Source organism: Neoarius graeffei, chromosome 11 (assembly GCF_027579695.1).
Source record: "Neoarius graeffei isolate fNeoGra1 chromosome 11, fNeoGra1.pri, whole genome shotgun sequence".
Lineage (NCBI taxonomy): Eukaryota > Metazoa > Chordata > Actinopteri > Siluriformes > Ariidae > Neoarius > Neoarius graeffei.
Genome location: NC_083579.1, coordinates 56,942,785 through 56,962,844, shown reverse-complemented (window position 1 = coordinate 56,962,844; position 20,060 = coordinate 56,942,785). Strand labels below are relative to the sequence as shown.

The 20,060-nt window shown below is 42.4% G+C and overlaps 1 protein-coding gene across 5 annotated transcripts in view; it reads right to left on the bottom strand.

Moving 5' to 3' along the window:
• ralgapa2 (Ral GTPase activating protein catalytic subunit alpha 2) overlaps positions 1 to 20,060 on the bottom strand; it is a 233,987-nt gene that overhangs the window by 115,500 nt on the left and 98,427 nt on the right. For all 5 annotated transcript variants that reach the window (XM_060934311.1, XM_060934314.1, XM_060934313.1 and 2 more), the window contains exons 5-9: positions 14,331 to 14,374; positions 14,017 to 14,197; positions 13,053 to 13,168; positions 5,829 to 5,967; positions 4,534 to 4,736 (exon numbers count right to left, since the gene is read on the bottom strand). In XM_060934311.1, coding sequence (XP_060790294.1) covers positions 4,534 to 4,736; positions 5,829 to 5,967; positions 13,053 to 13,168; positions 14,017 to 14,197; positions 14,331 to 14,374 — 683 coding nt within the window. The remainder of the gene's footprint in view (positions 1 to 4,533; positions 4,737 to 5,828; positions 5,968 to 13,052; positions 13,169 to 14,016; positions 14,198 to 14,330; positions 14,375 to 20,060) is intronic.

Below are 20,060 nucleotides of genomic sequence, written 5' to 3'. Positions count from 1 at the left end.
TTACTCGCAAAGAAAAACACCCAAGCCTGGCGAAACTTTTGCAAAAAGGTATATCCAGACTCCCACAACCATGTGGAAAAATGCATTATGGTCTGATGAGACCAAGGTTGAACTATAATTCCAAAAGGTACATTTGGCGCAAAAATAACGGCACATCATCAAAAGAACACCACACCCACTGTGAAGCATGGTGGAGGCAGCATCATGCTTTGGGGCTGCTTTTCTTCAGCTGGAACTGGGGCTTTAGTCAAGGTAGATGGAATCATGAATAGCTTCAAATATCAGTCTATTTTGGCACAAAACCTTCAAGCGTCTACTAGGAAGCCGAATTTCACCTTTCAGCAGGACAACAACCCAAAGCGTACATCTAAATCAACAAAGCAGTGGCTTCACCAAAAGAGGATCACTGTTCTGGAATGACCCAGTCAGAGCCTGGACTAATTTAATTTATATGTATGTATGTATGTGGGCGGCACGGTGGTGTAGTGGTTAGCGCTGTCGCCTCACAGCAAGAAGGTCCTGGGTTCGAGCCCCGTGGCCGGCGAGGGCCTCTCTGTGTGGAGTTTGCATGTTCTCCCCGTGTCCGCGTGGGTTTCCTCCGGGTGCTCCGGTTTCCCCCACAGTCCAAAGACATGCAGGTTAGGTTAACTGGTGACTCTAAATTGACCGTAGGTGTGAATGTGAATGGTTGTCTGTGTCTATGTGTCAGCCCTGTGATGACCTGGCGACTTGTCCAGGGTGTACCCCGCCTTTCGCCCGTAGTCAGCTGGGATAGGCTCCAGCTTGCCTGCGACCCTGTAGAACAGGATAAAGCGGCTAGAGATAATGAGATGAGATTTTACCCAGTATTGTGAAGAAATTGTTCGTAAAATGCACCTTTTCGATACGAGGTCCGTCGTCTTTGTTTTCGTCACGCTCCGCTCCGCGGCAGGAGTGTGTCGTCTTCGTGCATCTTCGGAGATGTTCAGCGCTGTTCGGAAGCGTCATTTTGGCGGGAAAATAGCATCTTGTAGACGAAGACGGTTGCGGCAAGGAGACCATCAGAACGGTGAAATTCAAATATGTTCAAACTCCACGCTCCCCAACCTGGCCAAAGGCCAGGTAAACAGTTTGACAAGGGGATTGGGGCAAAGAGAAAGCTGCCAGATGAAGAAGTGAAGGAGAGGAAGGCAGAGTACGAGAGAAAGAGAAAGTTCATACCTTCATGGACACAACGATGGCCATGGCTGCACCATGACGCCAAGACAAACACCGTATGGTGTTCAATCTGCAGGAAATATCCTGATGTCGCTGACAAGTGAGTATTTATGCCTGGTCCTCGTAGACATCTGGTATGATTTCATGCACCAGTTTAAAAGTTATTACAAGTTTGCTAGAAAAAAGCCATGTTTTTTAGTTTTTGTAAACAGAGGTGAGGAATATGTCTCAAAAAAATATATATATATTTTTTAATTGAAACATTGTGGAATAAGAAAATTCAATGACAACGTGCTAGGTAAAAGTTATTATAAGTTTGCAAGAAAATAGCCTTTTTTTTAGTTTTTGTGAAGAGGCAAGGAATACGTGTGAAAAAATACAAATATCTCTAGTATTTGGTAGATTCTAGTCGTTTTGTTACCCCAATAGCAGTAGGTTGGCATGTTATTCATTTCATATTCAGCCTTTTAAGGTAATCCACAGACTGCTGATCAAAATATTTTTCTTTCAGATTCGGTTATTTCAGTGGCTGTTCAAAAGGTGAAAACAACTGGAGGGAGTTCAAAAAAAGATAAAACAAGATCTGTATTACTTTTTACATCATTGGATTTTTAATCTTTTCAGAAGCTCAATACTGTACAAGGGCCAGCTAGCGGAGCGATGCACTGGGTTTGATCCCCATCAGAAGAGTTTGTCACACAAGATGTGTGAACAGAGTGAGAAAGCAGAGACTCTTATGGTTGCATAACTGTATCCAATTACTTCATAAAAAGTTCACTGTTTTATTCAAATATTAAATCTCTATTTCTGTGTTTTGTTGGCCACGACCATGTCACATTACCACTGCACCTAACATTGCACATTAATTTTTTTAAAATTCTTTTTACAGATGCCATGATTACACACGTACAGTCACATCTTGGGGACATTTATTCAGGCAGCATAATCTCGAAATTTAGAGCACTTGATTACAGCTTGTGGCCAAAGGTTGAGGATAAGGAAGCGTATGTTCTGCATGGGAAAGAGGACATTATGGACCTCTGCTACCACCACCAGAAACTGCTAGACTCCGAGGGAACAGATGTAGAGCCAGTTCTTGGGGAATACCGTTTATACAAGGCATTCTGCCGTAACAGGAAAGTGCCCCTTAGGGAAACACTCCTAGAAATTCTACAGAGAGGTGAGTCTTTGTTTAATAGAAAAAATTTAATTATATTTCGAAATACATCTTTCATTGGAGGTGCTGTATTTATAACCGTTTATTCATTTTGTTCTTAACTGACAATTTGATCTGGCAACGTATACCCCTTTGTACTGAAAATGTTCATTCAAGTTTCAACTAACTAATACAAACATTATTGACAGACTTATCTTTATTTTCATTTTTAGCTGATCTGAAGAAGTTTGCAGGTCTGGGTATACTTGCAGAAATATACCTAGTGATGGCAGTGAGTACTACAGTCTGTGAGAGGGGATTTTCGTGCATGAAACGAGTGAAGACTGATTGGCGTTCATCTCTGACCACAGTCCAACTGAATCGCCTCCTGTATTTAACCCTGGAAGGCCCTAGTCTTGACCAGTTTGAAGCCCACTCTGCTGTTACCAGGTGGTGGAATTCTGGTCAGCGTTCTAGACGTCCTGGTTTCACTGTCTGGGAAGGCCGCCAGTCTCAGCCGACCAAGGAGGAACTACCGTAGAACAAGAGCTGGAGGAGGTTGAGCGCCAGATCGAGGAGAGAAGGGCCGAGTTTACCAAAGTCTCAGATGACCATCGAGACACACTTCGTGACACCATGGCAGCAGGATGTGCACGCATTTTAGATGAGAGTGTGGAAGAGGAAAGCTATTGCACTAAACTATAAACCTTAAACTGAATTTATTGCTATTTCAGTGCAGTGCACAATTTCAGAAGCAAACATTTTATATATTTATTTCAATTTGATTTGACTGTTTTTGAGTCCATTGCTGGTAATTTGGACTGAGTTACTGTCTTTTGTCAGTATTGTTTTCAGGTACAAAATCAAAATACAAGTTGTGATAATCTTGAGAAGGATCTTTTTAATTTTAGGGGGCGGTCATTATTTATGGGGGAGGGGGGGCTATGAATTTATGGGGGGGGTCATGAAAAGGTGACGCTACTTGATTTTTTTTTTTTTTTTTTTGGGGGGGGGGGGGGGGTGTCATGAAAATGTGACCCTACTTTGCATGGAGATGAGGAGATTATTGCCTCCTACAATGATGTGGCTTGGGGATATTCTGCAAAAATTTTCAGCCTCGCTGCGCTCGGCAACAACATATACCCCTAAACTCTACTTTTCTAGCCAAAAATCAATGATCATAGTGTATTATGAACTGTATGAAATGTGGTGGCCTGAATGCGGGTACCGCGCGCATTCGAGCCACCACATTTTCCATTTGGGCCAGTAACTTTTCAATTCCAGTGGCCCAATGGGCCACCAGTGGTAAATGCTTAATGTCTAGGCCTGCTGGGGATGTAAATAATAGGGTTGTTTTCTCAAACAAACCAGCGCTGACGTAGGATTCAGAAGGAGGCGTCCCACACGTTTGCTGGGAAATCCAAATGGCAAGTTTTTTCCAGAGGCGGACCAATTCGCCTCAAATCGCTTGATTTCAACTGAATTTTTCTGGTACTGCGCAAGGTAAAAAAAAAATTGCACAAAATGCAAAATGTGACAGATATTTGACTAAAGTTTAATATAAAATAGGAGAATTACATTGATCTTGCTCCTGAATTTAACCGTGATATGTACTTTAATCCAGTAGAAAAATCTGTGGCGGGGGACCTAGAGAGAGTTGTGCACAAGAGATGTCCTCGCAATTCGACAGGATCTGATAAAATTTTGTAAGGAGGAACGGGCAACAACTGCCAAGTCCAGATGTGCCAAACTGATAGACTCTTACCCAAAAAGACTGAGTGCTGTAATACAATCAAAAGATGCTTCAAAGAAGTATTAGTTTAGGGGTGTGCACACTAACGCAACCAGGTTTTTGTATGATTTCCTCTCTCTTTTTTCTTTTTGCTAAACAAACAGTTTCTGATTTTTCTTCACCACCTTTGTATTAAATGCAATTTTGCAGTAAAGGTGGAATAAGATCTGACAGGATTTATCTTGGTTTAAATTCTTTTTTAAAACCACAAAAAACCTGCCATTTTAGCAGGGGTGTGCAGACTTTATGTCCACTGTAACTAACAGGCTAGTTCACTTTTGCTCATGTTTATAGAGCTTAGGGCAACCACAGAGAGATTCTCCTCTGAACAGATACGTTTCTGATAGCTGCTGGAATGTGAAGACCTTTTTGACCATCTTGCTCATACCTGGATGATCTTGGGAAGAACTTCTCCTCCATTCTTGGTGCTGATTGTAGCTGAGCTCACATACTTCTTCTCCAGGAAGAAATTGACCAGCCAGGTGATGAAGGCTACACGGGGGGCTAAGTACTGGTCACGTGTGCAGAACGTGCTCTCGCTGTTGCGGGATACCGGCACATATAGAGGTTTCGGTCTGTGGTGGGGGAGGTCTGAGATAGACGGAGGGAGTACAGACAGGAAAATGTTGGAAAGGAAAATCGGATGATCATGTAAAGGATGACCAAAAGATAAAAACAAACAAACAAAAACAGAAAATCACTGAGATGATAAGCAAAAATTTCTAACAACTAATGCGAGAGTAATTCAATTAAAAAGACACACATTCAAAACAGGGGGTCAGATGTACTTGGTAGTCGACCTGATCAGATTCCAGACTGCTATTTATCCTAAAAGGGAATACTTTATCAAAGCTAATGGAAAGTTACAGTAGTGTGCAAAAGTCTTCGGCAGCCTATTTTATTTTATTGTTACAAACTTTGTTATAGATTTCTATTTTATGACTTCTACGTTATCGAGCCAGTCTGCAAACATTTTAGAGTTCCAAATGTTCGTTTTCCAGCACAAAATTATTTCCAGCACAAAAAATAAACGTTACAGAAAAATGTTTGTATCTGAGCAGCATATTACATAAGAGAGCACTTTTCAGAGTAAACAAAGAAAACCATGAAGGCGACTGGGTTTTGCGGCAAAATGAAGAAGCAAGTTTGACAGTCAAAGTGTCCAGAAGAACAGTGGCTGGTTCTGCAAGATGCTCAGTAAAACCTACAGCTCATTTCCGTATAAAACTGCACCCAGTGTACCTGAAACAACTATTTTTTTTTTAAAGCAAAACTTCATCTCGCACCAAATACTGACTTTGTTTCATTCGTTTTCGCTTACTGCTATTTATAGTATATTTTTTTAATGTTGAAACATTTCATTTCATTATTTTTGAAGCCATTTTTGGTCGACAGCATTTCGTTACATGTGCCTAAGACTTTTGCACAGCACTGTAAATGTAGCACTGAGGAAAGTGTGACGCTGTTTAGCCATGTATAATGCTCCAAGTATATCTGTAGCAGTTAGAAAATGGTTAAATCTCATTTCAGACTAAATTTCTGTATAAATATTGGCATTCTGCTATTTGACGCTTTGTTTATTCATAAAGTGTAGCTGCATACAGGATTCTCTTGTGTAAATTAGTCCAAATGGTAAGATTTCTCTCAGTTTCGATTCTTGAAGAATTTCAAGTAAAGACTCACCCAACAATGGCTTATAGAGGTTGGTGAGCTTGGTGAAAGAAGGAAAGAGGTGTGGCAGGTAGTACTTCTTAAAGAGGGCAAAGAGAAACCGGAAGCCCGAGTCCTGTCTGTCTTTCTTGTACCATTCCAGGCTGGATGCCTATAAACAGAGATTCAAATCACAGATAAACAAAAGGCCTGGCAGGAATAACAAGCACCCAATGAGAGAAATTTGCTAGAAATATTCCACACAAACTGAAATGTCGCCTTCTGAATTTGGTGTAATGTTTCATTATTTTTAATACCATTTGAGATTGAATTTAAAAGCAAATTTGTAGTGTATCAAAAATAAACACTCATTTCCATTACATAGTAGCACATGAGTTTTATAGGCCCTTTTCCATGGACTACATGCATTACATTTAGCCAACAAAAATCTCACTAAAAATGGAGATCTCTCGCGTCTCACATTTAAAAAGGGGGGAAAAAAAGCCATTGAAATATTTCTTAACAAAACCATGTTTCATAATTATTGGTACACTGAGAAATTCTTCTGAGCAGAATGGCACGCTTCCATTTTTAAAGTCACTTCATGTTTAGGAACTCTGAAGAGATTCATGGGGATCTTTGCCTTCTGTTTCAAAGGGGGTATAAATGATGTGACAGAAGTTAAATTCCCTTTCTTCAGCACGAGGCAGTCATTCTACAACATGTGGCTGATTATAGCATCTTTATGAAAGGTAACAAAATTGCGTTGACCTTCATGAATCAGGTAATGGTTAAAAAATAGCTACATGTCTGTAAATGGCCATGCCCATGGTTTGGGGGAATAATTAATAAGTTTAATCAATCCTCACTGACTGGCACTGAACCTGACTGGCAGAGGACTCAAGTGTATTTTGTCCCCTCACCCAGTGAAGAGGATGGCTACAGAGGCTAAAATCTCTCAGAGAATCGGTTGGGTAACTGCAGAAGATTTGGCATTTTGGGGTCACCAAGTTTCTAAAGGTAGATTTGGATGCCAACTCCATGGCAAAAATCTGTTTGGAAAGTGCGCCAGATGAAAGTCTTTTCTTTCATCGAACCACAAATGTGAGCCCCTGTGGTCATATGAGACAAAAACACGGGTTCTTTTCAAAAAATACTCAAGGTGGGCTTGGGATGAAAAGAAGGATGGTTGTATTGAAAAACAAATCCTCACAGTTAAGTAAGGTGGAAAATCTGTAATGACATGGGACTGTTTTTCTTCCAAAGGTTCTGAGAACCATTTTTAGCATCCATTAAGTCAATGGGGAAGTCATACCACCTAATCCTGATGAGGTAACACAGTTTTGGAGTGAACTGTGGGGTAATGCAGGGACATTCAATCCGGATCATGCTGAATGGATAGGTAAGGTTAAACAGCAGTTGAAAGATATTCCTCCTCTGGAAGATATAACGGTAAGAGAAGGAGGAGTTAAAGATCAAGTGGAGAAAATGCTTAACTGGAAGGCACCAGGACCGGATGGAGTTCAAGGATACTACCTTAAGAACTTTTCATTGCTTCATGGACGAATGGCACTTCACTTCCTGTACACGTGCCAGCTATGTTCCCAATTGGATGGTAACGGGAAGGAGAGCATTGATAATGCAAGACGAGGCGAAGGGACCAGTTGTAGGAAACTCCAGACCGACTGCATGCCTTAATCTACTGTGGAACGTGCTAACAGACATTTTTGCCACAAGCTCTTGTCATCTAGAGCAGGCTTTCTCAACCGGGGTGCCGCCTGGCTTCGTTAGGGGTGCCGTCAAAAAATGATATATTCTAACGTTGAAATAAATAAAATGAATAAAAATTCCAAAAAACGATAGCTACACTAATGCAGATCATCGCCGCCTCATGCATCATCAAAATTTGTCTCACGGCCCCTTTTCCCATGTCACGTCACTGCCAGGGTCAGCGTATGGTCAGTGTGACTGCGTATGTTTTATATGGGGGTGCCTTGAGAATTTGCATACTTCTGAAGGGTGCCGTGACTGAAAAAAGGTTGAGAAATGCTGATCTAGAGAAGAATGAGTTGCTACCACCTGAGCAGAAGAGGTGCAGAAAAAAAAGTCTATGGGTACAAAAGACCATTTGTCCATAGATAAAGCCATCTTGAGAAATGCCAAATGGCAGCACACAAATCTATGGTGTTGCATGGCAAAACTTCAAAAAGGCATACAATATGGTGCCCTGCACATGGATTAAGGAAACACTTAAGATCTTTGGAATGGCAGAAAACCTAGTGGAGTTTATTACTGCAAGCATGAAGGGCTGGAGGACAACTCTATTCAGCAGGAAGTTCCTTGGATAAGTCTCCATCAAAAGAGGAATTTTCCAGGTAGATGCTTTTTCCTCCACTCCTTTTTGTGCTTGCTCTGATTCCTCTGAGCATGGCGTTGGGCGAGACCAGAATAGGACATGATCTGGAAAAGGATGGGCCACAAATCAATCACTTGCTCTACATGGAGGCGCTACGAGGATAAGTTATATGCTAAGAAAGAAGACCACATAGACGGTCTTGTACAAACAGTCCACACATGAAGTGCAGATATAGGCAGGGAGTTCAGTATTACCAAATGTGCTGGAATGACGAAGTGTGGGCAGCTGGTTAAAAGCTGTGGTCTAGAATTGCCATCAGGTGAGAGTGAGTCAGTGATCCAGAAAGCACAGGATACAAATATCTTGGGATCCTTGACTTGGATAAGGTTATGAATGAGAACATGAAGACAAAAATTACAGACGAGCATATGAGGTTACGGTTATTACTTAAAACCAAGCGAAATGTAGGAAATTTAATTAAAGCAAATCAACGGTTGGACTGTGGCTGTCATAAGATATAGTGCAGCAATTGTTGACTGGAACAGAGGTGAGATAGAAGTAGTAGATCGACAAACTAGGAAGATGATGATCGTTTAATGTGCCCTACATCCCAAAGCCAATGTGACTTGGCTGTACATGCCCCAGAAGATCAGGAGTAGAGGACTGGTCAGCATCCAAGATTGTGTGGCAAGCAAAAGAACGTTAGATTGATACCTGACAAACAGCAATGAAACACTCCTGATGTATATGGTACTACAGCAGAGATTCGATAACTATACTATTGAGACCAAAACAGCACATCGTAAGAGAATCAAAGATGAGAAAGCTGCTTTGGTGGAGAAGATGCCTCTTCATGGACAGTTTCATAGAGACACAAAAAACCTCAAAACAGAAGATTCATGGAAATGGCCCTGCAATGACCTGGTGACTTGTCCAGGGTGTACCCCACCTCTCGCCCATAGTCAGCTGGGATAGGCTCCAGCTTGCCTGCGACCCTGCACAGGATAAGCAGCTACAGATAATGGATGGATGTGTAGGTAACACGCAGTCCCTTTAAGAAACTACATTTCCCATCAGCCAACTTCCATGTTGACCTACGTCACGCCTGGGCGGGATCACCAACGTCACATCCTCCAGGAAGGCATAAGTGACCCGGAAATCCGCCATACTTCCTCTTTCCGTCTGGACCAGCGGTCTGCAGGCACAAAGAGATTTGCTCCGGCAAGCAAACCAGATAAGACGTCTTTTTCTTCTTTCTTGCAAGAATCAGAGTTTCGCGCTTTTCTTTTACTTACCTTTGGCCACGGTAGAGTCCCGAATCGCGCGATTTTTTAACTCAGTCGAGCTACAACCGTTTTTTCATTTGTTTGTCTATTATCAAGTACGTACGGAACTGCCGCCCAAGCAGTTTAATTTAAAAGTTAGAAGCGACCGGATCCTTCTAATTTTGAACCGCTGTGCACACTATTCTGATCAGAGACTCTCTTTCCATCACGAGCGACCATGCGTCGGACCAAGGGATCCTCTGCTTTCTACAGAAGCGACTCACGTGCTGCACAACGGTGAAACTCAAAGTCTCGGAACATCTTCTCAATCTCGTGTAAAGGGCGAGATACTGAAGTAAGACTTGGCATTTGGGCATAAAAGCTAGTCTTAGGAATTTGCTTTATGAAGTGTGAATTTAAACTCAGGAACGGTTTAAATGTGTACACTGCTGACCCTCAGGGTATTGAATTAATTATTGTTTTGCTTTAATCTCTCAATTGTTTAATAGATAGGCTTTGCATGCTCTCTATTCCTGGCTAACATTTTAATTTCATTCTTACACATCTTTTGAATCTTCACAGACATCTTTTGACCTTATCAAGATTTCAGTGAATTTAATACTGTTATAAGCTAGTGAAATTAGCCTACAGCTAATTCTTTTGTCCCATTAGCATCCAGGGCTAAGTGTATTGTCTCAAGGGAACACATGGCAGCCCTCCTCCACATTCGCACACCTTTTGTCTTAACTCCACGAGGTAGGATCCTTGGGCCTTAGCTAGCCACATACGGCTAATTCTTTTGTCTCATTAGCAATACGTGCTAATTCTTTGTTTTACTTAGAAACACGTGGTCAACTCCCCCACGCACAAACACACCCTAGCTAGCATTCCTTTGTCTTAGCAACCAAAGCTAACTCTCTTGTGTTACTTAAACACGTGATCACCAGGCCTCACACACAAACACATCTTAATTAGCACACAAAGCTAATCTTTTGTCTTCACCACAACACACTCACATCTCACTGTTTGTATACATTTCAACTGCCATTATTCATTTTATCTTTGCTATAATAAATTCAATTAATTATTGAAACTGTTTGTTTATTTGCTTCCATATTCCTTGAAGTCACACAATCTCAAAGAATTCCAAGGTGCATATGAGTTATGCAATATGTTAAGTGATCATAATAATTTGGAATATACCATAATTTAGCTGTTTGGTAATTTATTATTAAGCACCGAAATTAATGGTATGATTCAATGAAAACAATTCAATGAGACTGATTCAATGAGACTGATTCGATTTAATTATTAACCTTCAGATTTAATGAGATTGATCAGTCAATTACCAATTGCACCTACAGATGGATGGATGGATGGATGGATGGATGGATGAAGGGAGATCTCAAAAGGGAAACAGAGAGCCTGCTAATTGCAGCTCAAGACAAAGCTCTAAATACTAACATAGTTAAAAAGGCCATTTAGTATAAATACGCAAGTGATTCTAGGAAATCGCATGCACTGATTATCTAGAAATAGTCCTCGACTTCGTCTCAGTTATTATTCACTGATATTCACTTTGCCTTCAGTGAATAATTGTTAAATATCAACAAGAACTCTCTGACAAACACAGGCTCTGTGGAGAAACAGCTGAGAACTTTACTCAAATAGTAAGCGCTTGCAAAATGCACGCACAAAAAGGTTACAAGAAATGGCATGGCATAGCATGACAAGGTGTGCTTAAATCTTCATTGGAGTCTATTGCCGCTTTTCCACTACCAACGCGGCTGAGTTGGGCTGAGTCGAGCTGAGTGGGGCTGCATTTCGACTACAACCGCACTGAACCGTGCTGGCTGGAAGTGGGTGGACACATTGGGTGGAGTTAGCGAAAGTGGGTGGACGTCAGGTGATGTCGTTAGGCGGCGCAAACAGTGACATCAGTGAGCTTTTAAGCGGTAGTCTCACGACCCGGATAGTAAACAATAAACATGGAGTCGTTAGTGTTGCTGGTCTTGGTGCTGTGGCTTGTTGTCACCGACAACACCAACAGATACTGGCAAGAGCGTATAGATGAGGCGAGGCGCATAAGGCTTCATAATTCTCGGAATTCGTAATTCTCCTTCTTCCGGGTTTACAATGTTTACAGATCCCAGCGTGCTCGCGGGGCGTGTGTGGGCATGTGAGGATACTCCTCCTCACCAATCAGTGCACAGGGGAGTGTCTGCTCACGCCCCTAGCCCCACTCAGCTCGGTTTGGCTCGCTTCAGCCCCACTCCAAAACCGTGCGAGTTTTGGGGGCTGAGCAGGGCTGAAGCGAGCTGAGTTGTGCTGTTCTTAGTCGAAACACGAGCCGTGTCGGGCTGAAGTGAGCTGAAAAAGGGTAGTGGAAAAGGGCCATATGTCTCCATATGGCTTCCAAGTCAACACAGTGGTATCTCCATGAACCAGATAAGGTCTTGGTGAACAAGTATGCAAAAATCCTCTGGGACTTTACTATACAGACAGATTGGAAAACTGAACACAACAGGCCACACATCACTTTGGTGGACAAGGCGGCAGATCGATGCTTCCTTATTGAGGTTGCAGTGCCCAGAGAAAGGAACACTGTCCAGAAAGAATGTGAAAAGATCAAGAACTACAGTATGCTGATCTAAGAGTAGAGATTGAAAGGATGTGGAAGAGGAAAACTACAGTAATCCTAGTAGTAATAGGAGCACTGGGCTCAATCCCTCACAAGCACCCAGATTTCTTGGACTGACTGAAGATCAAGTTGGGGTTCTTCAGAAATCTGCATTGCTCGGAACCGCAAACGTCTTGCGGAAGGTGATGTTAATCTGAGGAGACCTGATGGACATGCAACAGTATGAACAGACCAGTCAATTACACCGAGACTGAACTTATCAGTAAATAATAATAATAAAGGCACTAACTAGAGCTAATTTGCAGATACAGCGCTGGCCCACACCATGGCTGTAGTGATGCCTAATATAAATAATAAACTAGCTAAAGGTCATTAAAACCATTTGCTATTTATAGTTTAAATGGTAGGCTAACAGTTTCTAGGTTGTTCACTTTTTTTTTTTTACCTGATGTGCAGTTTGACATTTCCAGTGGAGACAGCAGAAGACTTTGACATACAGTAATGCAGTACTACATTTGAATGCCCACTAGTTTAAAATTTAATAACAACTGAATTTCAACAGAGGGAACAGTTTATTTTTTAAATACTTTATATATATATATATATATATATATATATATATATATATATAAAAAATAAAAATAAAAAACACTGAAACTGTTGTCCATATGGTCACTGACCATCAGCTATACATACAATAGACAGCAACTAGGAGTATCTGTAGCCCAAACATTTAATACCATGTAGACATAAGACAATTTAATATTTGTAAGCTGCAATTAAGAAGAAATTAATACCTTTTAGTCGGACTCATTGACCCCCTGTAGACACTAATGGGATTTCTCAGAACAATTCCAAAAGCTTACAATTTAAAGAAACAGGTCAAGAAACAATAGGCCAAGTATTCATTTTCAAGACTTATGATTTGAGCAAACGGACCATGAACCTGCACTTAAAGGATTATGAAGAATTTCATGGTACGACTGCTTTCTCACCTGGACCACCATGAACTTCAGCACAGTTTGAAGAATGTAGCAAGTCTGATCATCTACAGCCTTCTCCCCAGGAACAGCAGGCACCAGAGGGGTAATCTCCTCGGGTACAATCTTGGCTGCACCGCCATAAATATAACACAAACAAAATAAATAAAATAAATAACTACGAATATAAGGACATCACTTGCCAAAGTTCTGTGGTTATGAAAAGCTTGCAATTTCATTTTCAGAGCTTTGAAATAGCTTGCATAAAATGCAGTTACGGAGGTGAGAGATGTGTCTTGGATAAAACAGCATTAATTCAAATTAAAAAAAAAAAAAAAAGGTTTCTACAGAATTCAGACGCTTGAGGCTCCGTCCTTCTATTTCTTTATATTTTTATTAAGAAAGTTGTCACTACTGAGGTAGTTACTTGAACATCAAGGAATGCATACTTAAGTGGTAATTGGAGTTTTTCCATTCATACCTTTCAGCTATGAAGTCTATTCAGATTTTTGTTCACAGCAGGATAAACACAAAGATTTTTGGTATTCGGACAGCTCGAGGTCACAATGGAATTAAAATTTCAGATGAATAGAAAAAATTATTTTTTTTTCCTTTCTGGGTCTGGCTTCCTTTTTGTTCCTTTACTTTTTCCCCTGGGTGAGATTTGATTAAATCATTGTGCTTTTGTGCAAAAATACTATTATTTAAGGACAATGAATAACAACGTTCAGAGAAATAAGGTCACAGCGTTAATCACAATATGTGACATGAAGTGCAGCAAACAGCAGATTTTGCAAATTAAACAATAGGGTTGAGATTATAGGAGCTTTCATTGTGGGATCATCATCATTAGAAGCCTATCCCACTTCCACAGTGCTGATCCTAGTTACTATTTCTGGGGGAAAATGGAGAACAGTATGTAAATGTGGCAGCTGAAAAAAAGCAGCAGAGAAAACAGTGAACATGTATTTGCTCTCACCATCAGGAGGATTGGAGAAGGGGCTATAGATGATGGTGTCTAGGGTGCAGGGACCTCTGGAAGAGGGAACTGCGGGGAAACCTGGCACCAGGCAAGCAAAGATGAGCAACTGCTCTTCAGCACAGTTTGTCTGCAGAGCCTGTAGCCACAGCAGGAACAGCCGCATGCCCTCGCAGCGGATCTGCATATTTAAAAAACAAGCAAACAATAATATAAATATATACTGACGAACTACAAGATATCTACAAGATACATGTGATTTATAACTGTATATACGTGTAAATCATGTTGAAGAATATTATAAGTAATCTCACCTTGAAAGAATTGGCAGTGTGTAAAAGTTTCTTTAGAATAGAACCTGAAAGATAAAAAGCATACAAGACTCCTATAATACTGTGGAATAAATGTGCAATAAAAACATGCTGACTGCTAGATTTGCCACAAAAATCTGCAGTTTTCGCACCAATTAGATGAATGATGCAATGAAATGAGATGCTGATATGATAGCTCACTGTCCTATATGAGGCGCCTCGCAGCAAGAAGGTCCGGGTTTGAGCCCCGTGGCCGGCGAGGGCCTTTCTGTGTGGAGTTTGCATGTTCTCCCCGTATCCGCGTGGGTTTCCTCCGGGTGCTCCGGTTTCCCCCACAATCCAAAAGACATGCAGGTTAGGTTAACTGGTGACTCTAAATTGACCGTAGGTGTGAATGATTGGTTGTGTGTCAGCCCTGCGATGACTTGTCCGGGGTGTACCCCGCCTCTCACCCATAGTCAGCTGGGATAGGCTCCAGCTTGCCTGCGACCCTGCACAGGATAAGCGGCTACAGATAATAGATGGATGTCCTATTTGAGTGGGAAAACTACTCACTTTCATTAAAATCGATCCCAAAACTAGAAATATGAATAGTCCTAGATGTGTTACTGAATCAAAATACAATATGAAACACAGAGGCACTGAAACCACAAAGACAGATGTGAATTATGAAGGAGAAAACAGGAAAGTGGTTCGTACTTTCTCTGCACTATTCACAAGGTGGATAATATTCAGCACTGTGCCAAACATTACAAGTGCGTCTCAAAAAATTTGAATATCATGAAAAAGGTTTTTTTTTTCCAAAGTTTAATTCAAAAAGGTAAACTTTCATATATTCTACATTCATTATATGAAAAGTGAAATATTTCAAGCCTTTTTTGTTTTCATTTTGACGATTATGGCTTATAGCTCATGAAAATCAGAAATCCAATATCTCAAATTATTAGATGACTTAATTTTGAGTTTGAGTAAAACGGTATAAATACTGCGCGTCTCTCGGCCTAGTTCAGTACACGCAACTGTTATGTTATTAGGTGCAGTCTAATAACGAAAAAGAATGACGACGACAACCGTTAACATGGAGGGTCTCCAGGTTTACTCAAACATGCCCAAACATGTACAGGGTACCACATGTGACTCTCCAGAACAGTAGGGGGCAACAATCACTCATTAACACAACATCCCCCTTTCTTAGTTCTGTAATTACACTGTCATTACCGTCATTAAAGTTTTACTGTCAACTCAATATTTTCCGTAACTTCAATGTATATGACTATTCTTATAACTAGAAACTCAATAGAAATTACTCCTTACTAAGATAAACTCTTAACGACATTTCTTTATATGGAACACTTTTTCTTCACATGGAACACTTTCTCATGTCACATCTGTTCTTTTGTCTTTTTTTCTTTTTTTTTTTTCCTCTTACCAAACCTAACTATGAAGGTGGGGTAGACCGCCCAGCCTTCAATCTGAGTGAGGCTTTTATTCTGACCCTTGAACCACTCCGTTCCTAACTAGTAACAAAGTTCTTCAGGTGCGCTGGGGCTCTTCTTTCTCTTGCTCGGTATCTTCTCTGTTGCTCTGGACTGCTGGGCTGCAAGGGTTCCTGTTCAGTAGAACCGTGTGGTGCAAGCTGAGGTTCCGCGGCAGCAGTGTCCGGTGGAGTATCAGGTGAGTCCCCAGGCTCTGCTGGAGCTGCAGGTGTGTTCACAAGATGTTGTCTAGTGCGGCGGCGAACTCCACTGGGGGTCTCAACCAGGTAAGACCTAGGTGTGTGGGCCGCTTTCAACGCTGTCCCTCTTTCCTTTGTGTCTGACACCCAGACCTGGTCGCCAGTGTTGAGCCAAGGCAGGTGGTGTGCTCTGTGTTGCCTGTTGAAGTCACGCTGTTCTCTTTTTGCCTTCTTGTTCCTTTTGTCTGAGTTGTCATAGATTAGTCCATCTGGGTCTGAGAGAAGATGGTATGACAGGCAGTGTGGTTCTAAGGCGCCTGCCCATCAGTAGTTCAGCTGGACTGTGACCATTGGATAGAGGGGTCGCGCGGTAGGTCATGAGTACTAGATATGGATCGGACACTTTCTTCAGCATATTTCTGACGGTTCTCACAGCTCTTTCCGCTTCCCCATTACCTTGAGGAAATCTCGGGCTTGAAGTGATGTGTTTAAATGACCATTCTTTCGCAAACTGACGGAAAAGATCAGATGAGAACTGAGGACCATTGTTTGACCTTACTGTTGTTGGAATCCCGTGTCTAGCAAAGATACTCTTGAGATGCTCTATGACTGCTGCTGACGTAGTGATAGCCAAACTGTCCATCTCAATGTAACGTGAAAGATAATCTACCACTAGGAGGTATTGATGCTGGTTCCACTCAAACAGGTCGGCTCCAACGACCTCCCATGGTCTCTCTGGGATGTTGGAAGGGATCAGTGGCTCTTTAAGGTGGACTCTCTCGCGCACACAGGTGTCACATGTTTCTACCAGGTTCTTGAGTTGGCTGCTTAAACCTGGCCACCAGACAGCTTGTCTGGCCTGGTCCCGGCGCTTGACTATGCCAAGATGGCCCACATGCAGCTTCTCCAATATGTCTGTCTGTAATGTCTTGGGTATGACCAGTCTTTTATTTTTCAGTAGTAGGCCTTTCTCTCCTGTTAGTTCTGCTGCAAACAGTGCATATTGACGAGTCCTTGCATCCATTCTGTATTTCTCAGGCCATCCATCCTGACAGAACTTTTTCACCTCTTGTATTATCTCGTCTCTGTCCTGATGTTCTTTTATGTCATTTAGTCTTTTCTCTGTGGCTGGAAGACTGGACAGGATCATGTCGACATACAGGTTAAGCTGTGTTTCCAGGGGAGTGTCTGGCTGTCCATCCTGGGGAGCTCTTGACAGGACGTCTGCAGTGGCCATGTTTTTTTCCAGGAACATGTGCGATTGTGTATCGGTAGTGCATCAGTCTCATGCGCAGCCTTTGAATGCGCGGGGGGAGTTCGTCTAAGTCCTTTGATCCCAACATAGGAACGAGAGGTTTGTGGTCAGTTTCTATATGGAAGTCTATGCCACCCAGAAAGTCTGAGAAGCGTTCACATGCCCATGTGACGGCAAGGGCCTCTTTTTCTATCTGGGCGTATCTTCTTTCTGTCTCACTAAGCGCACGTGAAGCATAAGCAACTGGTTTCAGTGTGTGGTCTTCTTGCTTCTGTAGTAGGACAGCTCCCAGCGCATATGAGGACGAGTCAGCGGACACAACTGTGTATGCCTGCGTGTTGTACAGGGCCATGACAGGTGAACTGCTGAGCTCTCCTTTGATGCTGTCAAATGCCTGTTGCTGGGGTTGTCCCCACGTCCACACATTTTTTACTCTCAGAAGGTTTCGCAATGGCTGTGTCTTCCCGGCTAGCTGAGGTATGTACGGCATTTGCCGAGGTGGTTGACCATGCCTAAGAAACGCCTCACCCCGCCGACGTCTCTAGGCTGCTCCATAGCGGTGACTGCTTTGATCTTGCTTGGGTCTGCTCTGATGCCCTGAGTGTCAATGATCTGACCTAAGAACTTGACCGAGTCTCTTGAAAACTCACATTTTTCGGCTTTCAGCGTCACGCCATTTTCCTCTAATCTCTTCAACACCTTCTGTAGGCGATCATCATGGACGGACTGCGTCTCTGCATAGACCAGTACATCATCCATCTGGCAGAGCACTCCCTCTAAGCCCTCCAGTATTCTTGACATTCTTTGCTGGAAGTGTTCTGGCGCTGATGATATACCAAAACACAACCAGTTAAAACAGGACTGTCCGAACGGTGTGATGAATGTTGTCAGCAGCTTGGAGTCTTCAGAGAGAGGGATTTGCCGGAATCCGGCATTTGCGGCTAACTTTGAAAACACTTTGGCACCCTCTAGCTGCCCTAGAGTATGCTCAACAGATGGTAGCATGTGTTTCTCTCTCTTCACTGATTGATTCAGTTTTGATAAATCTACACATATTCACACTTCCTCATTCGGTTTTGGAACTGGCACCATACCAGCACACCAGTCAGTGGGCATTTCTACTTTTGAGAACACTCCTAGATCTTCCATACGTTTCAGTTCCTTTTTAACTTTGGTCATGAGAGGTAGCGGTATGCGTCTTGGGGTTGACAATGAGTATGGCTTTGCATCATCTTTCAGTTCTATTTTATACTCTCCCTCTAGTTTTCCTAGACCACTGTGGGACCACTGTAGACCAGCTGTGGGAACTGTTCTTTTACATTCTGTTGACTGCATGTGGCATTAATGCCAGCTACTCTGGCTACAAGTCCCAATGCAACACTAGCAGTGCGGCCAAGTAGCCCTGACTTCAGTCCTGATACCACATACACCTCCTGTTCACTTGTGTTGTTTAGACTGACACTCTTCAGTGTGGCTGTGAATTTTCCTTTGACAGTGAGACGGTTCATTCCAGCCGCGTATAGGACTTTGTCGGACATCTGTAATGGTGGGAAGTGTTTGCAGGCATTGTACTCTGATTCAGGAACAGTTATGTCTGCCTGTGTCTATCTTTAGCTGTGTTTCATGCTCATTTATTTTTAGTTCTGCCACCCACCCATTGTCTTCTGTGTCTTCTAGGTTAACCAACCCTAGGAATGCTACATCTTCCTCTGGGATGCTTCCCGTTTCAGCTTCGATTTCCCCCATTGCTCTGTTTCTACACACTCTTGCGTAATGGCCTCGCTTATGGCAGCCGCTGCAGAGTACATCACGAGCGGGGCATTGCTATTTACTATGCGAGGGCGCTCTCCTGCACAACTTGCCGTACTGCTTGGATGCTTGCATGTTTTGTTTCCTGTATTGTGCGTGCGGTCTCTCTCTGTTTTTACTAGCCTGGCATTTCTGGTAAAAACGAACACTGTCTACTTTTGCATTTGTGTCCGGTTTAAAGTTAGTTTTCATGAGCTCTTGTTGCTTTTTCACCCTTTCGCTCTGTCGCGCACGATTCACGGCTCACTCTAGAGTAAGCTCTGTATCCATTTGAAGCTGCTCTGATAGCTTTTTAAATCACGCGGTCCCACAACGAGTCTATCACGTATCATCTCGTCATGTAAAGCACCATAACCACAGTGCTCTGCTAAACAATAAAGGGCTGTGATAAAACTATCCACCGTTTCTTTCTCATCCTGGTGCCTCAGGTTAAATTTTGCACGTTCGAAAATCACATTCCTTCTCATAACGAAGTAAGCTTCTAGCTGTTCTACCATAGTTTCGTACTCTTACTTGGTCATGTGTCAGTCGGAGTGAGGTTACGACATCCTCAGCATCATCTCCCATAGTGTACAACAAGGCATTTACCTGGCTTTCACCTGGCTGTTTATCTAGCCCTGCTGCTATCCGGTACCTTTCAAACCTTTTCTTCCACTTGGGCCATTCCTCCGGTTTCGAAATGTCGAATCTCGGTGGTGGGGGAATCTGGAGTCCCGGGGGCGGAGGAACCTGTCGCTGCTCCATGTTAGCGTCCTCTTGAGCCTCTTCCATATGCCAGCCAGCGTTAGTTTCACTTTGCAAACTAGTCAGCTAGCAAACTCCGCGGATGTACGTTAAAAACACTCCTAAGGACTAACCTTCGCCTTCTAAGCAGGTCCCATTACATCTAAGACACTTCTGACACCATGTTATGTTATTAGGTGCAGTCTAATAACTAAAAAGAATGACGACGACAACTGTTAAAATGGAGGGTCTCCAGGTTTACTCAAACATG